Source organism: Centropristis striata, chromosome 6, assembly GCF_030273125.1.
Source record: "Centropristis striata isolate RG_2023a ecotype Rhode Island chromosome 6, C.striata_1.0, whole genome shotgun sequence".
Lineage (NCBI taxonomy): Eukaryota > Metazoa > Chordata > Actinopteri > Perciformes > Serranidae > Centropristis > Centropristis striata.
In genome coordinates this window covers 24,941,890-24,952,830 of record NC_081522.1, presented here as the reverse complement: position 1 = coordinate 24,952,830, position 10,941 = coordinate 24,941,890, and the positions used below count along the sequence as shown (strand labels likewise).

The following is a 10,941-nucleotide window of genomic DNA, read 5'->3' as shown; positions in this document are numbered from 1 at the left end:
ATACAGACCCGGGGGAGGGGGTAATATTTTGAGAAAAAAGTTTATGAGATTAAAGTGGTGAATCTGCGAGAAAAAAGTTGCTTTTCCCCCCACTTTTTTCTTGTAAATCTGCGACTTTTTTCATGCAGATTTGCCACTTTAAATCTCTTAAATCTGCAGCATTTTTTCTTGTAGATTTGCCACTTTAATCTAGTAAATTTGCAACTTTTTTCTCGAAATACCCCCCCATAATATGCCGTCATAGTCAAGTTTTCCTTGTACACGTACGAGTCACTGAAGAATAACTCTGTTTGTACGATTGTTTCTTGACAATTTTTGTCCTAAATTTTCCATTTTTACATTGGAGGTCAAGGTCAATAAAGTCAATATTATTATATTATTATCATACTGATCGGTCAGATGTCATGGTGTCACCTTCTGTGACGTAGCCTGATCTTTGCTGATTAGCTGGAAGAAATCCATGTGGTTCTATGACATCACAGAGAGACATGAGGACCCCATTTTAGATATCTGCAGAAGTTACCAAATATAGTTCTTCACCTGATTAAACAGATTCAGTTAAAAACATTCATTATTAAAGAAGCTCAAACACAGAATGGAGCTCCACCAGGTGTAATTACAGGCCAGACCACCTTAAAAATACACTGAATAATGATATCATTTATGCCTTTTTGTAATGAAAAGAATCCCTTTCTGCCTGAAGCTTCAAGTAAATAAATTTGAGGAAATATTGCAGAAATTGGAAGGTGTATATTTCCCGAAAAATATAGTCTTTTGTTTCAATGTTTTTCCATATGCATGCAAGTTATATGGGTATGAATGCATATCTATTATTATAATTTTTTCTATTTCTATAATCTTTTCTTCATTAAGAAATAAAATACATGTTCTAATTTTTGTTCAAATTATACTATAAAAGAGCTGAATGATAATAATAATCATCATAATCATAATAATAAAATACATTGAATAAAAGCTTAATTTATCAGCATCTCCTTGCAGTGTTTAAAAATACACATTTATTCTACAATTTATTCTCTTAATTCTCTATATTCTCTAAATACAAAAGAGAAAAGTTATAAATTATGGTTTAATTAATACAGCCTGCAACTTACTCTAACACTTTAAATATTGCAATGTAGGAATAGAAAGTAAAAGAAAAGACACGCTAAAGGTGAGTGGATGCAAATGCAAGAACGCCACTCAGCCTTGCACCACCGTGCACAGGCCGCTCACAATAAGAGGAAATTTCAGTTCACACAAGCAGCTATCAATACTGCCATCAATTATCTATTGACACAAGAACTGGGGGGAACTTGCTCAACCTGAACACAATATAAATAAACAGAAAATATCAAACCGAGAGAAATGTTATTTGTTCATACCACCATCAAATCATCTATTATCAATAATGTAAACTAAAGAAAGAGTAATTTAACTTGAATACATACAATACTCATTCGCTTTTCTTTACTCCAACAAATTGTCAAAAATGTATATAATAAAAGAAATGTACTTTTTTGGCATTTGCACTTGTTGTAGAAAAACATGCAAAATGATATAGTAAATCTCTGGAAAATAACTGTTTATTGCGTCTTCCTGCATCCTGTTTACTCCCATTCACTTAACTACAGAAACCCCAACTCCAGCTCTCTGTTGGTGACTTTAAACTGTTAAAGTTTACCTATGTTACCCAACTGTATAATATATATAGAAGTGTTTCCACTATAGTTGAAACTTCACTTAGCGATCTCTGCTTGTTTACAACAAGCACTGGACACTGTGCACAGTTAGCGAAGCCAGTTAATTTATGATCAGCGGTGGACACCACGTGTACAGTTAGCATTCCCGTTTGTTTATGATCAGCGGCGGATGCTGTGCAAAGTTCGCCATGCCGGTTTGTTTATGATCAGCAGCGAACGCTGTGACGTCATGTTCGAAACTGTTGCTAAGCGACTAGCAATGATCGAAAACCATACATCACATCTGGAGTCTCGTAAAGCCCTCTGGGGCCTTTTTTTTTGACGAGTGAGCGGCCATTTGAGAGGGCGTGGCCTGTAGCTTTCCCAGCGGCCACTTTTTACCCTAATGGAAACACGCCTTATTCTGTAAATTAAATTAATCTAGTCTGTTGAAGTTGAGCTCAGACGTCAGATAACGATCAGAGTGAAGAAACAGTTTCCTCTGACACATGAAACAGCAAAAACACGAAGGCGAGGAGACGTTTAGAAACAGCCAACAGTCCTTCAGAGGAGAGCAGCAGGTAGGAAACACTGTTGAAAATATGTTTTTCAATTAATATTATAATTGGAATGTAATAATAATGTTGAATCAAAAATTTTGAAAATTACTTTATTACTGTTGCTCATGTGTTTTTTCCTGACTAGATGTTTGCTTGTGTTTACTCTCAGTTGTTGAAAAGATGTTAAAAACGTCTGCTAAATAAAATTCTAACAATCTGACTTAATGTCAGAGTATCTCCCAATTTCATACAAACAATTGACTGAGCTGCCTTCATAATGTCGAATGAAAACCTTGTCCCTATAGAATTTGAGTCTGAAAAAAATAGGGGGAAAAAAATATAGTTTATATTTGTCATATACTTAGCATTTATTATATTGATATTTTATGTATATCTTTGTCTTTATTTAGGAGAGTCTCCATTTGGTTTAACAATGTTTTTTCCAAGTTCAGACTAATAAAAAATATTTTTATTTTACTTTATATCTCTACTACTACATTTTGAGGCAAATACTGTACTTTTTTACTCAGCTGACAGCTTTAAGTAGTTACTTACTTTTCAGGTCGAGATTTAACATGAAAAACACAAATTTCAAGTGATTAGACATTTTTTTTTATAAATTAAACCTCGTAAGAAATTAACCCTACCTCAGCAACAGTAAAACACTGCTCACATAAATGCATCAATACAAATAATCCCATAATATGTTTAGAATATATAAATCAATCTGACTGGGTCCATTCTGCATTCAATTTTGAATCTGAATTAAATGTTGAATTTGAATTCTGCATAAGGAGTACTTTTACTTTTGATACTTTAAGTACATTTTCTTACACTTTTGATACTTTTACTTCAGTAAGTTTTGAATGCAGGATTTTTACTTGTAGTGGAGTAATTCCCAGTGTGGTTTTAGTACTTTTACTACAGTTAGGGATTTGCATACTTTTCCCACAAATGGTTATTTGAGAGTCTGCACTGGTAGACTCGCTCTTGGAAGGTTTTGCACTTCTTCCTGTCCACATTAACGTGTTTGGGATGACCCTTAATATAGCATATATACAACGTTGCGGTGGAATGGATGGGTAAGTATGTCATGGATTTAATTTATTGTCTTTCCTCCATTTGCCCACAGCCGTCACAATGGCCACGTCCTCCCTGTCCTGCCTCGCTCTATGCATCATCGTATCGTTGACCACCATCCTGGCGCTGCCCCCTACTGAGCCGCCACTCATCCACGACCACCCCTTTGTGGCCATATGGAACGCCCCCACCAAGCAGTGCCAGCAACTCCACATCCCGCTGGACACCGGGGCCTTCCAGGCAGTGACCACGCCCTCATTGGTGCCTGGTCAGTTCCTCACCATCTTCTACGAGGACCGCCTCGGCCTTTACCCCAAAGCCAACGCCCTGAAACACAAGCGCTACAGAGGAGGAGTCCCCCAAAACGGCAACCTGACGGAGCACCTGGCCAAGGCACGGAGTCAGATTGATCACTACATCTCCCAGGATTCCTCTCCTGGGCTGGCTGTCATCGATTGGGAGTCCTGGCGCCCCCTGTGGGACCAGAACTGGGGGTCAAAGCGTATTTATAAGAAGTTGTCCATCGCCTATGCTCTGCAGATGGCCCCGTTTTTGTCATCAAAGAAAGTTTCCAAACTGGCTAAGAGCCAGTTCCAGCACGCTGGGCGTCGCTTCATGGAGAAGACCATCAGCCTTGGCATCAGTGAGCGTCCGAGCCGCCGCTGGGGCTTCTACCTGTTCCCCGACTGCCACAACTACGGATGGGACAAGTCCAACTACACTGGGAAGTGCTCCGCCAAGATCCAGAAACAGAACGACCAGATGAAGTGGCTGTGGGAGCGCAGCACTGCCCTCTTCCCGTCCGTCTACCTCCACCAGACCCTGAGGAACTCCCCCAAGGCTGCGCTGTATGTCCGCAACCGAGTCCAGGAGGCACTGAGGGTGGCCGTGCTGCCCAAACGTCCTTACACGGTGCCCATCTATGTCTACTCCAGGCCTCTGTACCGGGACCAGACCCAGAAATTCCAGAGCCAGGTGATTCCTTCAAGGCCCAATGAGAAGTTTTTGTCCCTTTCAGATTCCTCACGATCCGACACCTGGTTGCTACATTTGTATTGAGTCCTGGGGGCTACCCAGGCAAAAGCTTATACCCAGATATTCAAATAAACACAACAATACAATAAAAAAGAGTGCAGATCCTTTGCAGATACCCTGTAAAAAATGTTTGTAGAAATTATAGTAAAACACTGTCAAATTACATCAGAAATAGGGCGCAAAATTAAAGATTTAATATCATCGTATTAGGCACTTTAAATTACTATAAATCAAAAAATAGCACAAAACTTTTACTTTTGCTGTCATAAACTGTGGAAAACACACAGTTATAATAACGGGATTATTCAGTCTAAATTACAGTTTTTGCTAATATTTATTTTTACGGTGAAGTTCTGGCAACAATAGCTGCCGATATTTTACCGTAAATAAAACAGATTTTTTTTTTACAGTGTACAGAATCACACCACACTTGTGGGTTATAAATGATGATGAACAAGGAGTATTTTTGAATAATTTGTTCAGGAGATTCTACTCACTGTGTGTTTAACACTAGGTTAAGTTAGTTATCCTTCAGTAATGCAGCTCTCAGCAAACCCGGACTTCAATCATTCATCCAGGAGCTCCACTGTATGCTACATAGATCCTGCAAACCTGGATGCAATATGGGCTCAAATAGACTTGCTTTTTGGTCCATACAAACCTACACTGCCCCTAGTGGTTATGTGCATATTGAATCTCATGGGCGTGTAACGTTTCTGAGGACGTGCACAACCAGCGATCCAAACCACTGCAGGATTCGCAAGGCTGATGTCATTATTCATGCAGTAGGAGCAGTTAAAGCTTTTCGTGTTGATAAAATAACATTTTGAAAGTGATTACTGCAAATGCTTACACATCTCATTGCCACACATGGCAAAATTTTAGAGGATATTTTTACCAATTAACGCGTTAATTAAGATTAATTAATTACACAAAAATTAATGTGTTAAAAAATTGACGCATTAATATTTTTGCACCGTGGAACGTTTCTCACTGGATGAGTTTCAGGCGGACCGATTATACTGGAGCACCAACTAGCGTTCATGAGTCCAGACAACAACAAACCACAGTGAACATGAAGGAAGAAGCTGATGAGACGCTTTGGTTGGCCCCGTGGATGATGGGACATTTAGTTATAAAAAACCAACGGATGGAAGCGTCGATAAGAGCATGGTTGTGTTGCTATGCAACAAGGAATTCACATATCACCGCAGCACATCCAGCCTCAAGTATCACCTCAATGCTAAACATATAGCAGCTAGCGTGGACGCTAATGTGGTATTCAACGGTATACTAAAAATCCATATGAAAAAAATTACTTCTCACTGTTCTCAGGTCAAACATTTATATGCGATAAAAATGCGATTAATTTCGATTAATTAATTACAAAGCCTCTAATTAATTAGATTCATTTTTTTAATCGAGTCCCGGCCCTATATTATATACAATAATGAGTTCATTATTATTTATGGCACTTTCACTATTATTTATGTATTCATTTTCATGTGTTATATTTACGTTGACATTACTTGTCCCCTTGCCCAAAGTTTATTAGTTCCTACTCTGACCTCTCCTAACCGTAAATGACCAGTCCTGTCAGTGTATGACCCAGGTCAGGTCAGAATTTTAAGTCTCAGGCAACCTGAGTATCCCCCGCTCCCACACTACCTGCCCTTGTTTTGGGGGACATTGTATGTGAGGGGTAGTCAAGCGGATGTGGTAGTTTCACGGGGTTTGTCTTGTGCTGTGACCCGTGAAGTGGAATGCTGTATGCTGTCGTGCCGATGTTGGTTATTAAAGAAGATTCAGAATTAAGTGTGTAGTTATCTTGTAGCCCGCTGACTGGAGAACTGTACCCCGACAAGAAATAAGGGTTACATACATTTCTGCAAACCACAGATTCGCTGAATCTTGACCTTTGTGAACCTAAACCGCTGCAGCCCGTTCTCATTCCCTACTGCTAATGCACTGGGTGACAGCTTTAAAGATCTCAAACAGACACAAAAGGGTGAAGAAAACATTTAATATCAACAAATGAGAAACATACAGTGCCAATATTTTTGTCTGGCGACTCTGCTGCTGATTGGTTTGTTTGCTTTATAACCGGAGAAACAGCCAAATCCATATGAATTTCGGTTAAATGGAGTTTAGGTGTTTATACATTGGCCTTCAGAGAAAGCATCTTGCAGAACTGAAACAAATTAAAGCAATATAAGAAAAAAAGGTATTATTAGGAGTGGAAAGTATTTATCAGATCTGCTGTGTGGTTCTTTCAGATGGACCTGGTGAGCACTGTAGGAGAGTCTGCAGCTCTGGGGGCTTCAGGAATCGTAATGTGGGGAGGAACCAAAGACTACAACAACAAGGTACACACACTGGCTGAACTGGTCTCCTCCCAGTCATAAAGGCTTACTTTCTACATCTGTATTTCATATTCACATGCCAATGTGTGTGTTTACCAGTGGTGGAAGAAGTATTTAGATCCCTTATTTAAGTAAAAGTACTAATACCACAATGTGAAATACCAAATGTAAAACTAAAAAACTAATACCAAATGTACTCCACTACAAGTAAAAGTCCTGCATTCAAAACTCACAACATCAAAATGTACTTTATGCTGAATAGACTCACTCAGATTGTTTTATATATTCCAAATATATTATTGTATTATTATAATTATTGATGCAATTATGTAAGCATTATTTTAACTACTTAATACACTGTTATTAGGTTTAATTAAAAACATGTAATTACATGAAATTGATCATGTTTTTATGTTAAATCCTGACCTGAAAATGAACTAAAGCTCTCAAAAAATTTCAGTATTTGCCTAAAAATGGAGTGAAGTTGAAGTATAAAGTTATATAAAATAGAAATGCTCAAGTAAAGTACAAGTACCTCAAAATTGTACTTTAGTACAGTACTTGAGTAAATGTACTTAGTTACATTCAACCACTGATGTTTACAAAGTTGCCATGAAAGGATCCCTTCACAATAAGACAACACCACCAGTCTTTTTAATTATTAATTTACCTTTTCTGTTTTCACAGACTTTAACAAACACTGAGCTGCAGTTTTAGGGACTCATTTTGAGTATAGAAATAACCACACAGACTAAAAATGTCTGTGTATATCTGCAGCCGTGATAACACATTGTGTGTGTAATAGTCTTTGTAGGTCAGAAAAGAGGAACACAGATGATCAGGCGTTAATCAGCAAATAATTAACCTTCCTTCAGTTTTCTTTCTCAGGAGGAAGTGACAGCCATGACGCTGCAGTGTTTGTTATCTTAACACACAGATGTGAAAGAACCCATGTGTGTCATCTTAATAAGTCAACTTTGTTCTGTTTTTGTTTTGTTTTTTGTCTCATAAGACAGCTAACTTAATTCTATAGTATCGTAAATAGAGTAAAGTCCAATTTAGTCCAAATTTCTAATTAAAGTATTTGACAAATGTGTTTCTCTTTTTTAAAATGGGTATTTTTTTCAACACCATCTCTCCTTATGATACATTTTGCATTTTTAAACAATACTCAACTGGTAACTGACTATTTTTCAGGTATCCATGTCTTAAATAATAACAACAATAATAACAATAACTGATATGATTTATACAGCACTTTTAAAGATACTCAAAGACGCACTTAAGTAAAAGACTTAATACCACAGTGTAAAAAAAACCTTTGTTACACGTAATAATATTGCATTCAAAAATTATAATCAATTAAAAGGGTCTGAGCATTAAAATAAATTTAAAGAATCAAAAGTAAAAGCAGGCATTTTGCAGAATAGCCCATTATCATTGGATTAAACTGCATGTTGACCTCATTTTAATGATTTTTTGCACTGCTAGCTCATGAATTTTTTTCAGGGATCAATAAAGTTTTTTTCCTCTTATCTATAATGACAAATCATACTTAATAATATAAGTTAGTAACACAAAATGGAAATACTCCAGTAAAGTTTAACTACCTTAAATTTGAACTTAAGTATGTGAGTAAATAAAATAATAACTTTATTGATATAGCACCTATCAAAAACGAGTAACAAGGTGCTGTACAACAGAAATAAAACATATCAAATACAATTAACTGACAACAACAAAATAAAACCACAAAAAGAAATGACATTGGACTTAAAAAGTTTAAAATCACCATTCACAACAAGGTAATCATACAACGATAATAAAAGGAAATTAAGAGAAGGCCAATCGATAAAAGTGAGTCTTTAGAAGAGATTTAAAAGAAGCCGCTGAGCTTGCCTGGGAGTTCCACAGCTGTAGAACTTAGTTACTTACTTAGAACTCAGTTGGCAAGGCAAGTTTATTTGTATAGCACAATTCAACACAAGGTAATTCAAAGTGCTTTACATAAACATTAAAAACAGCAAGACACAATTGAAAACAGTAAAAACAGTCAATTAAAACAGGGAAATGGAAATAAAAATACATATACAGCAGGATAAGAAAAGAGATAAAATAATAAAAAGCACAAGTCAAACATTGCGTAGTTAAAAAGTAAGGGCAGTAGAGTAGAGCAGATAAGTGTTAAAGTTAAGAGTACGCTGCAGTAAACAATAGTGTTTTTACTCCTGATTTAAAGGAGCTGACCATTTGGGCAGACCTCAGATCTACAGGTAGTTACTTTCCAGTCACAACTATTAAACCCCGCCCCTTGTCTTCAGGCTGCCTGTCAGGCTCTATCTGAGTACCTGGCGTCCACCTTCAACCCGTACACCGCCAACGTGACGGCGGCGGCCATGCTCTGCAGCGACGTCCTGTGCCAGGGGAAGGGTCGCTGTGTCAGGAAGAACTACGACTCCGCCCACTACCTGCACCTGAACCCCGCCCACTTCAGCATCCTGCGGGCCAACAGGAAGTACGTGGCGGTCGGCCTCCCCTCTGCTGAAGACCTCGACGCCTGGGCCCAAAACTTCACCTGTCAGTGCTACGCGGGGCGCAGCTGTGAGCCCAGACTGGTGCATCCCACCAAAATCAAACTCATCTGGGTTTAAGCTGTTTCCAGAATTCAGCCTCCTGCTGATCTGCATTTACACAATTTGATTACTATATGCTCTCATCACCATAACACCAGAAATCTCAAAAATATCATGTTGAAAAATATTTAACATTTTGCAATTATTAAATGTCATGTTAGAATTTCCCACATCAGACACAATCATGATTTATTTTCATTTAAAAACAAAAACAAAACACACCTTAATAAATGCTTTTCTGAAACAGTCTATTTTTGATTTTTTTTCTGTTTTGTTTCTGTTTTACACTGATAAGATCAGTAAAAACTGAGAAACAGGTTTATAAAATCAGCTTAATAAGGAAAGAGACCGAAAACAAAAGGTGATAATGTTATAATTCCAAGGACAGAAAAAGTATTTTTTTGTATTTTATGTACTTTAGGCAGTGTGCTAACCAAAACCACTCAACCAAGTTTTAGACAAGTTCAAGTAGTTCAGAGATTTTGTCAGCAGAGCACTTTAGATTGAGAAATATCATACAAAAAATCTACACTAAATGTTGCATCTGTTGCTAAAATTACAAAACTTTAAAAAATGATGTTAAAAAGGAAATATTATTGCACTACAAGTTATGAAAGCTATGAAACTTTGCTTTAAATAAGAACAATGGTTGTAAAACAACCCAGGAGTTAGATGTGACAAGTCTGAATGAAATCTGCCAATTAATCAAATAAACAGTCAAAATACTCACCAGTTCAAGTCAGCAAGAGTTAAAACATCTCAAGTTTAAAAACAGCTGTGCAACCAAGTTAAATCAGAAAATCAAAACCTGTAAAAAAGACAAGTTCGAAACAAATGCTCACATGTCTGAGACATTAACGAGACTGGCGACTTGAAACAAGCTCGAGTCAAACCCCCCAAACACATGAAGAAAAAAAACATTTCAAGACCAGACTCAAATACAGTACTGATTTGTGTTTGCAGTAAGACGTTGGTCCCCACAGTGAATCCTGCACCTGTTTTATATCATCACAGCATAAATCAAGACACATTTAACATGTAAACTACATTGTGATAAGATATTAATCAAAACAAGGTACTTTTTCTTCATTACAAGATGTGTAAGCCCAAAACACAGAACTCAGCCTTTTGGGATTTTTCTGGCTAAATGTTGAAGGTGCGCGGAAACATAAAATCAATATTGTTAATTTAAAGGCCTATTTAACAAAGTGTGAGAGCAGCAGGTCTTTCTCACTGCTGTACTTGTCATAGCAAGAACACAACACAACGTCAGTGATGGATCCTTTCCATTTAGGTGCGCCAGTAAAACCGTGTCAACACCTTGGCACACCTGGACTAAGTGCAGTCATTATGATGCTATTATCTGTATCTGTACCTGGCAAAATAAAATAAAAATTATGCTCGTCTGTGGACAAGAATGTAGTGCTTTCGGGTAAGGCGGGTCTAGGATTGGTCAAAACACATCTCTTTGAACAGATCATGATTTACGAAAGTTACTGTTAGAAAAAGTAACCAAAGTGAAGCTTAAATTTGTGATCTGTTTGGAAAAAGAAGTTCCTGTTAAAAACATTAAATTCTCCCCAGTAAC

At 37.3% G+C, this 10,941-nt stretch overlaps 1 protein-coding gene across 1 annotated transcript; it reads left to right on the top strand.

The window, feature by feature from the left end:
- The first annotated feature begins 3,382 nt into the window (after nucleotides 1-3,382).
- LOC131973702 (hyaluronidase-5-like) lies at nucleotides 3,383-9,581 on the top strand. The gene is made up of 3 exons (XM_059335766.1): nucleotides 3,383-4,297; nucleotides 6,634-6,723; nucleotides 9,042-9,581. Exons 1-3 carry the CDS (start codon nucleotides 3,383-3,385, stop codon nucleotides 9,369-9,371), a joined length of 1,335 nt encoding a protein of 444 aa, XP_059191749.1. The 3' UTR covers nucleotides 9,372-9,581.
- Nucleotides 9,582-10,941: the final 1,360 nt, after the last annotated feature.

What these genes read in the sequence shown, in the direction of transcription:
- LOC131973702 (XM_059335766.1), top strand. Translation starts at nt 3,383, where the DNA reads ATGGCCACGTCCTCCCTGTCCTGCCTCGCTCTATGCATCATCGTATCG. An exon ending in CCCAGAAATTCCAGAGCCAG is followed by an intron (nt 4,298 to 6,633) that starts GTGATTCCTTCA and finishes TGGTTCTTTCAG; the next exon opens with ATGGACCTGGTGAGCACTGT. An exon ending in CCAAAGACTACAACAACAAG is followed by an intron (nt 6,724 to 9,041) that starts GTACACACACTG and finishes CCTTGTCTTCAG; the next exon opens with GCTGCCTGTCAGGCTCTATC.